General features: G+C 40.7%; 1 protein-coding gene across 3 annotated transcripts in view; it reads left to right on the plus strand.

Moving 5' to 3' along the window:
• col18a1a (collagen type XVIII alpha 1 chain a) overlaps positions 1-14,582 on the plus strand; it is a 69,581-nt gene that overhangs the window by 23,278 nt on the left and 31,721 nt on the right. For 2 of the 3 annotated variants that reach the window (XM_041057828.1, XM_041057829.1), the window contains exon 1: positions 8,773-9,232. The exons of the other annotated variant lie outside the window; for it this stretch is intronic. In XM_041057828.1, the coding sequence (XP_040913762.1) occupies positions 8,890-9,232 (343 nt within the window). In that variant the 5' untranslated portion in view covers positions 8,773-8,889. Of the gene's footprint in view, positions 1-8,772; positions 9,233-14,582 lie in introns of those variants that run through there. 3 annotated transcript variants of the gene reach the window in all.

The following is a 14,582-nucleotide window of genomic DNA, read 5'->3' on the forward strand; positions in this document are numbered from 1 at the left end:
GTCCTGTGACCTAAGTGCTCTGTAATGAGGCCAGTGTCCTGTTGAACCCCATAATGAATCTGACAGTGATTTGGTCTCCCTCTACTGATGAAAAGCGTGAATAGCACAAATGAACCAGCAGTCATGGGTGTGTGAACAAACTCCCTTTATCTTTGATAAGTACATGGAGATTATGTAGATATTCTGTGCATTTTTGGCACAGAGATGAAACTCTGTTTTGAATTCTTTGCTTGACTGAAAAAGAGGTTTACTTTAGCTGGGGGTGTAATTCTATAATTTATCTAAATGTCTCCTTGCAAGTCATGTCATGCGCTGTTAAATGTCAAAGAGCCGACACCTTGAGGGATTTAATCTCTGAGTCCCATTATCAGGAAACATGATATCTGTTAACACGTTTGTGTTATTTATTTATTTTTTGTACTGTGACATCAACAGTGCAGGTGTGTTGAGAGTTTTGCCAAAGGCTGGGCCTCTGCATTGGTGTAGCTGATGAAAATAAACACATTGTAATGAATTTATTATCTTAGTGAGCTTCATATTAAACAGAAGTTGTGCTTATCATTCACTCCCACCTTGCGGCTACATACAAACATATATAAGCACACAGCTGTACTCATACTCTTTTCACAGCCTTTTGAAAAGTATGAAGTTCCATTTTTTTCTTGACCACGTGCTTTATCTGCCACGAGGTACAGTTTGCTGCTGACAGGCCTTATGGACGTTGTGTTTGATTTTCCACAGGTGTGTTTTTGTTAGGAGAGCACCACCTGTCAAGTGAAGTTTGCTTTTTGTCCTTTGGTTGGGTCTGCAGCAGCAGGGACGTGGGACAGCATGTCAAAGCACAGTTAACTCTACCGATCACTGTGAACCTTAAACATCTGTTGATATCTTATTCTTCATGAGACAATAAATACATCTTTACTTTACTACTTTAGTAAGATTTTGTACTTTTGTGCAGCTCCATGGGATGTAAGAGCACAAAGAACTACTCTCATTCTAGTGTGGCAGCCTTTTAGATGCAGTTTACTGTCTATAACAGACAATTGAGGCAAGGCTGTGTGGTTAAAGCTGAATGTCATCCTATTATGTATTTTACTACCTCTAGTTATGCACAGTAGAGGGAGCTATTTCCCCACTGTTACACCTCATCTCTCTAGGTAGTATTTCCAGGCAGAAATACTACTTCAGTACATTCAGATTTTCTTCAGCTGCTGCTTGTTAACTGCGATCTTTCTGTAGTCGTCTGCTTTGTATGTAGATTTCTGGTAAAGAGTGTGTGTCCTGAGGCGTCTGCAGAACAGTGGGAATATTCTTCCTTACTTTTATTGCCTTTAAAAGGTGGTGATCAACGCTTACTAAACAGCTATGAACCAGCCACACAGCTTTTAAATGTTAAAGTGTAAAAAGGTACTCTGCCAATGTACATTTCCATGCTAGTTTCAGCTCATCCACGTATTGCAGTCAGCGAGGTTTTGTTTCAGGCGGAAGAATCAATACTGTGTCTGTCATTAGTTGAGATAACACCTCCCAGGCATCGTGGGCCAATTACAGTTACAGACATTTCCGGATGCTGTGTCTTGACAGTTCTCTAATTAGTGGAGTCATTATAGGTACAAGAACTCTCCAAGAAGTCCTTCTGGAGTAGGTCTTTTTAAAGATGACTGCAAGGCAGCTTGCTTTCAATTCTTTGGTAATTTCCTGCATCACACCTTTTTTAAGGTCATGGTCTGTTCCCAGTTATAGCACCCAATCCATCTTGATAGCTGTATGACTGTGAGTTATAAAAGCACACTTTGGAGTTTATTAACATAAAATCGATGTAAAGCAGTGCATGGGTTGTAGTTCCTGAAACATTTCTGTCTCCTGGGTTTTAAATTTTAAGATCCAAAGAACAAACAGAGTAAACAGTCGCTCACAGGGTCAGCAGGGATCTTCATATATTCTCAGAGAGCAGTTAATATTCAGAATCAGAACAATAACCTAGCTTTGATCTGCTAGTGTTTCTTTAATACATTAAATATGGTAAAACATGGCAGTCTTTCTTCTATCCCATACACAGTACAGTACACCCCTCCACCTCTTTCATATACTGTAACTGTTGTTTAGGCACCACAGGCTAAATAGTCTCCTGTTGTTATGGAATATGTCATATTCAGAGTGACAGCCAAGCTGTTTCTGCCTGCCTGAGCAGGACTGTGAGGAACCCTGCAGGGCTTTGTCTGACTGTCTATCTACAGGATACTGGATCGCTCAGTGGAAGGATTCAGCCTAGCAGTCTCTAAAGGGGAGGAAATTTTTGTTGCCTTTCAGCACATACAGTAGTTACCATTAGGGCCACTCCATGCTAACTCACCCAGAACTTAGAGCTTGTTCCAGTTCATGTCGCAGGTTTTCTGGAGGTCCTAGGTGAGTTGGTACTGAATCATCATAAACAGAATGTGGGATTTAATAGGGCTGTATTCACAGCTTAGTGCTCACTTTGCTGTGAGGTGAGATTTGTGTTTGTTAAATCTTACTCTCGTTGGAGCTGGAGATGGAGTCGGTGCTGGAGACTTGTCTCACACAGTGTTGTGGTTGTAGCTGGTCACTGATAGAAAATTAAAAGGCTGTAATATCCCTTTAAAGAGAAACACAACCCCAATTCCCTTTAATTCAGGCCTCGATTAATACTTCTTATTAACATCTAAAACCCGGACTAATAATTATATTCGTCTTTTAACGTCCACAGCTCTGCATCCCACTGTGTTCTGTTAATCAGAATGCACTCTAGCGCTCTTCTAAACTCTTCATGTTGGCTGCAGCTCTTCTAGACAAGGAATTTATGAAACTTGACCAGTTTGGGGTTTACAATGGTTATTGTGTCTGACTGAGAGTCATTTACACTGCAGGCTAGGTTACCCACTCTCAGCTTGCTCCTTCAGGGCCCTTCAGGACTGTGATAAGTCTATTTGTGGGAAGTAGGACCCCCTTTCCCTCCTAATCTGATAGCTGTGACCTTCTGACCTCCATTCTGTTAGCCAACCCCCCACTTCTCATTCTCTGTCTGTCTCGCACACTCAGTGACACACATTCAGTGGTTGGAGATCTTAGACATGTGAGAGAAGATGTCATTTGAATTAGGGCCTTTCATTCTGACGTGGAATTTGCCCAGTGTGGTGTGGCCGTGTAGATGTGCTGTAAATGTTTCAGAGCACAATCGGCATGTTTGTGCTTTTAAAAAAACCTTATAACATACATATGCATTGCCAATATATAGAGCTCAAACTTTGTTTTCTGAATCTGACACAAATGCGGTTTATCCTACATTCCCAGCACTGGATCGGACAGACCTACTATCTGGTGCCACCATCCTTACCAAAAAGGCTAACCTTTACTCTAAAGAAAATAACATTTTCATTCTGTGACATACTGTAAATAACACTACTTCCCAGGAGACTGGAACAACAAGGGTACATTACCACAAACTGCTGATTGTGCCTTTAAAAGACGGGATAAAATAGGTGACTGCATGTTCTCACCACAGACTTTGAATTTATTCGAAAGCCACTGAATAGTTCTTTTACTGTACAGTGATTCACTGCTGTCTTCTGACCTGTTGCTCAGGGATACAAGGAAGTTTTCTTTTTGTGAACAGAGACATGCAGCATGTAGAGAGAGCGAGAGATGCACAGAGGTGAACATTACCAGATGATGGAGTTACAGGCATTTCTTCACGTGTTTTTATTTCTGCACTAGATTCAGATTGAGATATGTTTACGCTGCTGCTCAGTGTGACGTTCTGTATGGCTGCAGCTGAGGCAGGGGCATGGTGTGTGTGCGTGTGTGCGCATGTGTGTGTGTGTGTTTCAACCATATGTTCACTAGAGTTTAAAATTATATGTTTGTATTACTGTTTACACTGCTGCTCAGCGGTGACATGCTGTGCAACCGCAGCCCAAGTTAGTTTGTGTGTCTGAAAGTGTTTCTGCACATGTATTTCAACCATATGTGGGTTCGTTCATATGAGTGTCTGTGGATGTCCTACTTTGTGTGTGTCATTTAAAACTCCCAGCTCTCTGTGCCTTGGAGCTTAAGGCTTGTATAACCACTGAGATTGCGACTACACTCTGAGTCACAGCGAGAGGTCAATGACCCCCACTTGCTGAAATAACACCAGTGAAGGTGTGTGGTGGTGGTGGTGGTGGTGGAGGGGAGGGCAACCAAAAGGCCCTCTAGCTGCTCTAAAGGCTGCAGAGAATTGACCCTTACGTTTTTGAATTGTCAGCCTCTGTTGTAACGTGCGTCCAGTTATACGCCTGTTCTGTTTATACAGCAGTTATACCTCAGCTTAAAGTGACACACTGTCTGCAGCTGCCCTGCAGTACAATCCTCACTCCTGCCAAAACCTTTGAATGAAAAAAAAACAAAAACAAAACACAACTCTAAAAGCAAATATCGGATGTCTTGAGAAGCTGATCCATGGTTAAAGTGTTTGGTTAACATTTAAGTTGCAGTGAAGGGTTATTTTAAAGGCAGACCTCTCTCTGCAGTGCCAGTTGTGTAGGATGCGTATGACCTCATATTCTTTAATTATTCACAAAAGTTAAATTTAGCACCGATGAAACTGGCACTCTGAATATGAAATCTGATATATGAATGACAGTCAGTGTGACATAAAATACCACCATGCAGTGACAGATAATTAGACGCCTTCGGCCCCTCGTGGATTATGTTCAGCAGGTTTTGTTGGTGTTGTAATTAGTTGATCATTCATCCTCCCATTGATGGTCTCAGCTCCTCAGACTCATTCCTGGTCTTAGGTTTCATGCCTTTGTCTTTGTATTGTGAAGACAGACACTGGGGAGGCCTGGAATTTCAGTTCAGCCCCTGCTCAAACATCTCAGGATTTCACAGGTCACAGACAATACAGAAATTTATAAGCAATAAGCACTGTGCAGTATCTGCAGAGTCTTGTTATAAATGCAGTTTTTGTTTGTCTGGAAGGAAGCAGGTACCATACATTTATGGTAAAACCAAAGAAGTCACGACTGACTCAGAAACTAAATGGTAAATGCATGAATTCAGTACTTTTATAGTCCACTTTAGTTTTTTCTAACTGTTCTTGTAAACATGGAAAATGTTAGCTAAAATTTAAATTTGCTCCTGTAATGCCTGTGTCTCTAGTTGCCGACTTCCACAGTTACATCAAAAGAATCACTGAAAACATCTCTTGGCATTGAGCTATGGAGTTGGTTTTGGTTTTATTACTGGTTTTATCTGCTGCTGAGATTTCTGCCACCATGCAAATACAATGGAGGGGAATTGTTATTTATCTTTTTTATTTTTTGTGTTTTTCTAAATTTGGGGGGACTGACCCTTTAAATTACTAGAAATCTCTGCTGAGATTATGGTCCTCTGTCAGCATTTTGACAACAGGTGAACAGGTTGCGAACTAAGTAAAGGGAAGCTCTCAAACCCTTGTAAAAGGCTTGTTTTAGCTGCTTGTATGCTGCTTCAGAATGGGAATCACTGAATTTGTCAGGTAAAACAAAAATGGAAGGAAGTTGATGTTTAATTACTGTTACAATACAAATGTTTACTTGTCATATGAGAGCTTTTCTCTCAAATCTTGGCCTTATGTGTATAATATTGATATTTACCCAGAATTTTTACAATTGTTTACAATTGCTTTTTATTTTTGACAACAAATGCCCAGCACAGAACGTTTATCAGCTGTGGCTTCAGTCGTCTGTCTCACACTCGTCTGACAGATACACTCCTGTTTTAATCAGTCCAGCTGTCTGGACAGCCCACGTAACGGCTCGCGTCTCCCTCACATTGTACACCTGTAAACAAGTGTGTTTAGCGTATGCATCTACAGCGATTATGTTACATTCTGAGTGCTGCCAAAACACAGGTGACCTATACTCAGCACTGTGCCTGAACGCATTATGTGTAGACAGAGATTCAGAACTGAAGCTGCTGTGGCTGATGATGGTGATAACTTGCTGCTCTTGCTACATCTCATGTGTAGACATGGCATCATCTGACCTTTTTAAGTTTGATGTCCCATCAGCCAAGTAGAGAGGATGCACTCCCTATTTCCAGCCTTCCTTCCGTCTTCAATGTGCAGTAAAGTGCAAACTTTTCAACCGCTCTTACTGTAATTATCTCTTCCACAATTACAAATGCCACAGGAAATCTTCTGTCTGCACTGTCTTTATAACCCTCACAGACTGTGCTCTATGTGGGTAGTAACAGACATGAAAAGGATGTTGAAAAGAGGAACACATACTTTTGCCAAAGCTCATGATATGCTCATATCTGCAGATTACTTTGGATTATGCTGAAAAAACTGTCACTCCAAAAGTGTGAATGTACTGACTTCATTAAGTGCAATTTAGTCTTTTCCTTGTCAGTTTTTTTTCCCCTAAAGACGCAGATTGTTTCCTAGTTCTAAGGAGACTCTTGACAAGGTGACAGGGGGTATGCTTGGCCACCCAAGTCTGTTTGGCAAGTTTCCCTCCTTTCAAGTTTGAATGAAAATTTCCAAAATCTGTAAAATCTTTGACTGTCATTTGAACGCACCCTCAGGCTAATTCACTGTCATCTATGGAATAATAACACTCTGATTGGAGTCTTCTGATGATACATTCTCTTTCAGACAATTTTTTTTGTCTGAATTTTGCTTTTCAGCATTGTAACAGCTGCCATCATTAGGTAACAGTGATCTGGTTTTGAACGGCCCTTGTGAAAGTGCTTGCCAATTTTCTCTTAAAAGGCATCTGCTGTGATGTTGTGCTGTAATCCTAACCTGTGCGATAATACAATGAGCCACAAGAGTCCATCAGAGGGGGTTTCTAATGTTTAAGGCTAATCATTACCTTGTTTATGATCCCAGGGTTTATTAACAAAGTCCCTGCTATTGTTTATTCTGGTTTACACACTGACAAATTGAAACTGGCAATTACTTTGGCTGAGCATGCGTCAGCATCCTGTTCTAAATCTTCTCGAGGTTGTCCCTTTTTTCATAACATGGCTCGAAAGTTCCCAAAAAATTATTATTATTTTTTTAAATTTTATTTTATTTTCCCACAGAAAGTTGTCATTGGCCATTTTTCATGGCCATGCAGGGACCATAATTAAATTGTCTGTTTTTCACAGTTTTAGAGTGAACAATGGCTTGGTAACACTCTCAAGAATGTTAACTCCTTCTTACCCAGAGGGTTAACTCTTTACTGTAATCATGTTACAACCATCCCATCCCCTTAGAAGTGTGTCACTGAAGTTGGTGTAGAAAGCCACAGATCTTCTACTCTTGAATCAGCTTTATTCATCAATGATTTTAGTGGTAAATAAACTTGTTTTGTCTTCTGTTCCTTGAAGAATAAATGTTCTTATTAATAAAAAAAAAAAAGTGCCTTAGTCATGTTTGCCCAAGAGGAATCTTCTTTTCATATGACTTAACACAATATTTTCTTTTCATTAAAGTTTTCGTCAGGGCAGAAAGTGCAAACAAAAAAAACAACAACAAAAAAAAAAATCTGGTCTTGTGATATGTAAGTGAGCCACCTTATTTTCTTTAATATGTCACAGATAACTAGTCAACCTTGTTAACAAGTCTTTGTTTTTATTACCTTTATACATAACCTACATACATAAAATAAATAAAATATTGAGGGCTATAAATTTCTTTGGTATTTCAGTTGTTCACCCTCCCTTTTTGTTAGACCAAACTAACATAATCTTGGGTCACTTGGATCATCAGTGACCCCAGGCCATGACATAGAGCTAAAGGATAAAATTGTCAAGTTTACGTCAAGACATTTCTGCATCTCACCATAAACACATGGAGTCTTTAATAAGGATGGAGGCATGGTGTGCACAAATGACCTGAGTTTCTTTCTATCAGCAACTGAGGTTTTATGCACAAAAAGACTGCCTTTATTTTAAACGGTGCTATTAGAGAGACACTTGCACAAGCCTCCTGTTCCTTTTATCACTAATCTCTGATTAGCAGATGTCGAGGGTCTCTGTCAACTGATCCCATAGGCAGTATGAGAAACCAGTCTGGACAAGAAAGTGATGCCTGGATTACTGTGTAACCACAGAGCACTGCAGACAGGGGTCTAAACTGGATTGCCAACAAATGGCATCATATTGTATAGACAAATTGTAAAAAAAAAATCCCATACAACAATACAATTACTGTAATAAAGATACTATTTTTAGATTATATATATGTTTTTAAATATGTCAACATATAACAACAGGAACTTGCACTATTGCAGCAGATTGGGACTAATTCTAATCCATTAGCAGTAATGAAGCACAGCTCCCTATATTTCAAACTTTCACCACAGTTACAGCATCCAGTTATTTTTGTTGAAAACTGAAATCAGACAATAACATGACTACAACTTTTGATCCCATTTCATTTTCATTTTCATCCATTTCAATCTGCAGTTTTTAAAATCTAGATTTGTAGTTTTCCTTATTATCATGCTTGAACAAAGAGAACGAGTCAAGGGGAACAAATTGCCCCTCTGTGTAAAACACTGAAAGCATCAGTATTGTACACTGGAAGGCAAGGCTGCCGTAATTCTAAGGTATCAGTCAGCAGGAGAGATCGCTTTTCACCGCTGTGACAAAGGGAGAAGGAGGAGGAAGGAGGAGTTAGGAGAGGAAATATTGGCAGGGCAGCCAATACGGCGCACACCTCCTTCTGCTCTCCCCCTTTACTGTTTTGAATGGGGCACTCCTCTTCACTTTTCCTCTCTGCCTAGTGGAGTGTGTGTGGGGACAGAGCTGGAGGAAAGTGTGTGCGAGGAGTGTAGTGGCTGTGTGGACATGTCATAGTCCACTCTGGGACCTTCATCAAGCTGCTGGACGTGGTCAAGACTTGACATTATGCCCAAGATGAGGACCCATGTTGGAGTTTTGTTTTTGTTGGCCCAGTGGGTAATCTTCTCTGATGCTTGGTTCTGGTCCTGGACTGGTACCACAACTTTGGCCCCAATAGTGGACCATGAGGGGTCTGGCAGTCCACCAGGTAGTGGAGAACAGCCAACAGAGGACAGGGTTGGAGCAGAGATCATTGAAGAGGGACATGGGATTCAAAAGACTGTGCAGACTTTGGATGAGACTACTGTGGCTCCAGTACTGACCACTCTAACACCCACAACACAACCAGGGATTGACCGGGCATCAGAAAAGGACACAACAGGGATTTCGTCACGCATAAGTAAACCTGGTAATGACACATCTTCACTAAAAGGCATGGGTTCTGACGGATTTGATCATTTAAGATTTACAGGAAATGTATCAGGACTTGAATCTGGCCTTGAGTCTGAATTGGTAGCAGACACTGGGTCAGGTCTATGGTCTGGTTCTGGATTCAGGTCTGAATATGGGTCTGCAACAGAGGCTGAAACTAACTGGGGATCTGGCTTTGAAACAAAAAGGTTTTCTCAAGAAAACCAACAAGGAACAGTAATGCCCACTGATCACAGGGGATTAGGCAGTGGAGTTTCCCAGTCAAATGAACAAAAGTTTCAAAGCAGTGACTCCATCATTCGTAACAGAAAAGATGCGGGCCATCATCTTGATAGCACAAAATCAGAACAAAACATTGATTTTATTGTTGCAGTCCTCAATAACACTAGCAGAAGTAGAAAACTTAACAGTAGCTTTGATTTGACAAAGTATTCTCATGAAAACTCTACCCCAGGAGATTTACTAGCTCCTGCTGACAACAACTTTGTAGAGACTACCCAAGTAACTATGGGTAACCAACAAGTGAAAGTTACTCATTTACCAGCTGGTGAGTCAACAGCTTCTCAGGAAGCTTTAGGTAACCAAGTTTTACAGACTAGCCAAGCTTCATTTGTTGGCCAGTCATTTTCTACAACTCAAATGCCAACTTATACCCCAAAAATGTTCATTTACCAACCACAAACACCGAGCAAGGGACCAGATCCTACTTTAATATCTATAATTACCCAACCTCAGGAGACAAATTTTGCACCAGCAAATAGCCAGACTGTGGCAACCAGCCAAATTAGTCACATCTTAGATACTACACAAACATCAGTAAGTGAGCAAGAGCCTAGCAAATCAACCTTATTTAGTCAGACAGCTGTAGATGGCCTGGCACCAGCTGAAAGCCACACAGAAGTGGCTAAATCAGCACTGGTCGTAGAATCCCCACAGTGCTTGTTGCTAGATACTGCTCTTCCTTTCTGCTCCTCCATGATTGGGGATAGATTTGTTGTGCCCAATTACCTCAATCAGAGCAGTGTGGAGGAAGTCCAGGCACTCATGAACGAGTGGGCATGGCTTCTGAAGTCACACTGCCACCATAGTTTGGAGTGGTTTTTCTGCCTCCTCTTGTTACCAAAGTGTGGCTCTCTGGGTCCACTGCCGGTGTTGCCTTGCCGGAGTTTCTGTGAAGTCTTGCGGGACAGTTGCTGGACGCTCCTGGATGAGGGACACCTCCCTGTGGAGTGCCACACTCTGCCAGACGAGGAGGATGATGGTTATCAGTGCTTGTCAGTTAGTAACCAGAAAGGTAATCACTGGTTCAAATTAATCCTAATTTTGGGATTAATTTTGAATCAGTTTTCAAAATCCCTACTCCCAAGTTTGTCTGGTGTTTTCACCCAGTACCCACCCACTTAATTGTAATTTATCCCTATTAGAACTGAGTCAGTGAGATTAACAAAGTCTTGGTCCCTTTACACAGAAAATTGACTTTAAAAGAAAAATAAGCATGCTTCACATTTGTTAATCTTGTTGCCAAAACAAAGTTCTGGCTACAGCCTAACAGGCATGGGTCCAGTATGCTGTTCAGTGTTTAACCTTACGCATGTATGTGTTTCCCTTTTCCTTTGGATTGCATGTGACTTACTCTTTGAAGGTCATTATAACACACACACACACACACACACACACACACACACACACACACACACACACACACACACACACAGTTCAGTAGGTTTATGGTTCATTACCAAACCAACTGATGTGTATTTCCTCTGTAGGTAATTAAATTAAATGGTAATGTTTTGCTCAGAGAGACATTACTTGGTATTGTTCATTTTGCAGACACAACATCAACAGATATACAGCACAGTCCACTGTGTTAAAAAATTTTCAAGCAAACTTAAAGCATGACATGCTAAAATAAATAAAATATGAACTGAAAGAACTTCCATCTTCTAGTTTAACTAGAGCTTATAAATGCACATTTTTTTTCTGCCATTGGAATGGTTGTTGTTTTTCCTGTTTTTTCTTTTTGTAAAAATGAGGTAACTGGTAGCTGTGCTTGTGTCTTCTCTTAGCCTTAATACATCTGAAATTGCAAGACAGAAGCTCTTCTTCTGTAAATAGTTTGTGCATGAAATGATGTAGATACTTTGACTTATAGAATCGCATGTCTCTTTTGACAGTGAGTGCCGGGAATTTAATGTGCATTTGTCTGTCCACAAATGGACAGATTATGTTGTCATGCATGGGAAGCAGTCATGTTTGCATCAGTGGTTTTCAGTGGGATGACAGTTTGTACAGCTGTGCTAGTCAAAATATTTCTGACAGCTTTGAGGTTACTGTACTCAGGTAACAGGTGAAAATTTTAAGGTAAAATAAATTACTCGCCATTCAAGGCATTGTTGTATTTGTGATGTAGAGTGATGTGCATAATCTACATTGTTGTGGTTTAATTCAGTGATGCAGCTGAAGGACTCTTTGATCTCATGTGCTTGTAATTACAGTGTCAAATATGTGTTTAGTAAACTAATAGTTTATGTGGTAGTTTATGGTTAAATGGATTTATGGTATAATCCTTAACATCAACAGGATTAATGTGCATTTCAGTATCCTCTCTAGGATTTAAACTAACAAATACTTCCTTTACTCCTGACTAAAAAATGACGGAGAAAATGACTCAGACGTTTACTGCTACTAGTGAGTGCTGATTCACGTGAGAACGTCCTGTAATCTCGGTCCTGCATCAAACAAGCCAGATCCCTTTTGCTGGGCTACTTTCCTGCCCTCCCCCTCTCACTTCATATCACTGAGAGTTCAAGACTGTGTCTTTTTACAGCTTTGCTATCTTTCTGACAGCTTGCTCTGTTGACAGACATGAGTGGACATGAGTTTCTGGTTCCAGAACTAAGTGAAACATATGGGCCCAAATAGATTTGTATTTGTTTGAACTGTTATAACCTTCAATGCGATGGTGTGGTTTTCTACATCAGGGGCTTAGGACTAGGATTAGGGTTCATTATACAGAAGCATAGTGTTGATTTTTCTGGCATGTATTGCATAGCATGTTTGGGAAAGCTGAAAAGTAAAAGAGATCGAGATATACTGTATGTATGTGCCAGACATTGCAAAGAGATAATTAGCAAGGTATGATGTTGTTGCCATCTTTACACCCATAGGGCAACTTTTATAGGTTCTCCAGAAGCTGGTTCACAACCAAGGCATTTGTGTTGGGTATCATTTGTAGGAGTAGCCTGAAGGTATAACTTGAGTGCGTTCACTCACTCTAAATCATTCTCAGACAGAAAGTCACTGCAGTCAAGACCATCTGGTGTCACTCATTCAAACACAGTGATCTTAAAAAACCTACCAATGGACACAGCTCATTAGACTGATGTTTAAGAGACTTAGTGTAATAGATTCCTTTACTACCAAGTTACCACTGTCCCTGTGAGCTCATTGCCCCCACATTATGAGGATAACTGATGAACTTCAGCATCCTAACTCCACATGGTTTCTATTCCACAAATGTCCTCATGCTTATGCTAGTGTCTCACTGCAGCATCCTGTGATCATACTTGTAAATTTGTGAAAGTGGCTGACCAGTTGGTGGGCTGTGGCTTTTAGCTGAATGACATTACACATAAATGTCAGAGATAATGTATCACAAAGCTCTGTAAATGTTTGCCCTGAAGCCAAAAACGCTTTATTTTCCTGTTTATAAGCCCAGTAACTTTATCTTGGGCTCTTTTCCACCTTGTCAGCCCACTTACGAGCCCTTTGACCTCTCAAATTCACTGATCAGAACTCATACTATGCAGTGTCTGGGAAGGTTGAGAGGCTTTTCACTATCTGCAGGTCTGTTGGCTTAATGTGTGGGAGGAGGGCATTCATATGCTCTTTTTGCTCTGGGCCTTAATACCACCCCACTCCTACATCATTTAACTATGACCTGTCATGAAAGAATGTCTCATGATATACTTACATCTTTTTGAGTCGGTATTTTGGATGAATTAAAGACAGGGCCATCGGCATGGGCCAAGGAACACAAGGGGTCTTATACACAAAGAGAGTTTATACACAAAAATATTTGAATGTAGCCTATAGATGTGTGTATGTGGGAGATTACTGTGGGAAGATTGCAGAGATACCAGTGTGTTCATGGAAACTTTAAGAAATCTGTCAGATGTGATCCTTTTACAACGAGGAGGGGGGGCTACCCTTGTGGTAAGACAGAATTGTTAGGGCACAATAGGCCTTTTAATGATGTTTTTCCATGGTTACCAGTCTCCTGCTTGAAAGATGAGCAGTCATTCATATCAGGGTCTAAAGGTCAACAGCAATTTATTTTGGTTAGTTCTTGACGGTAAAACTATATCCTGTATGAGAAAGTCCATTACTCTGTGTCAGTTTAGGCTGTTTAATTGAAATTAAATGAAACCCTGTCCCTGACCACTCCTGGTGGTATCTCAGTGTCTGTGTACATGTAAAGCCTGTGTTTTGGGGCTTGTACACCCTTTTGGTGGTCTGACGCTGATTTGCAGCACCATGGTTCCATTGAGCCGAGATTGATATTGTATCTCATGACAGGAAGGCCCAGAGCTGGCTCCAGCTCTTCTGCGTGCTGCTTGCCAGGGAATCATTTTGACTTGGCTCTCAGGAGGGTTCCAATTATGGGCACAGTGTTGTCCAACTTCTTTGCTGCCAGAAACTCATTGCCCCTTCTGGTTTGTGTTGCACTATTACAAAACCGGAACTGATGAGGCAGTATTGCTAAACACCATACAGAAGCACAGGGATGTCATGAGATGGATAATGGCCTGCTTGTGACACTCTTCACTTTAAGAGTCTCTAAAGGCCAGTAGTGCTGTATCAGTATTTTTGGATGATTTGGATATAAACCCATTTAGAAGAATTTCCACTGTGCCTCTGTGGAGGGGGAAAAAATAAAAAATAAAATAAATAAATACATTATATAGATATATCTTCCAAAGTTCCAAAAAGACATATTTATAAAGCTAGTGTGGTATGTGGCAAGGGGTTTGTTTACACCCTGTGTGTTTCTCAGAAGTTCTTTACTTACAGGTAGGAAACTTGAACAGTATTCTATTACTCATTCACCAAAGAGTGCACAGTTTGTGGTAGACCCATCTTCCTCTTTGTGGTTTGAGAATTACAGCTCAGTCTTCAGCGTGGACCAACATAAAATCTACTTCCTGGACTGTGATGTGGTTTTTGGGTTTGATATCTTTTTCAGAACATTTTGCTTCATCAGGTTAAATATCCTGCAAGTTTCGCTCAGCGGTTTACAGAACACACTTTGCAGGGAGAAAAGG

Source organism: Toxotes jaculatrix, chromosome 15, assembly GCF_017976425.1.
Source record: "Toxotes jaculatrix isolate fToxJac2 chromosome 15, fToxJac2.pri, whole genome shotgun sequence".
NCBI lineage: Eukaryota > Metazoa > Chordata > Actinopteri > Toxotidae > Toxotes > Toxotes jaculatrix.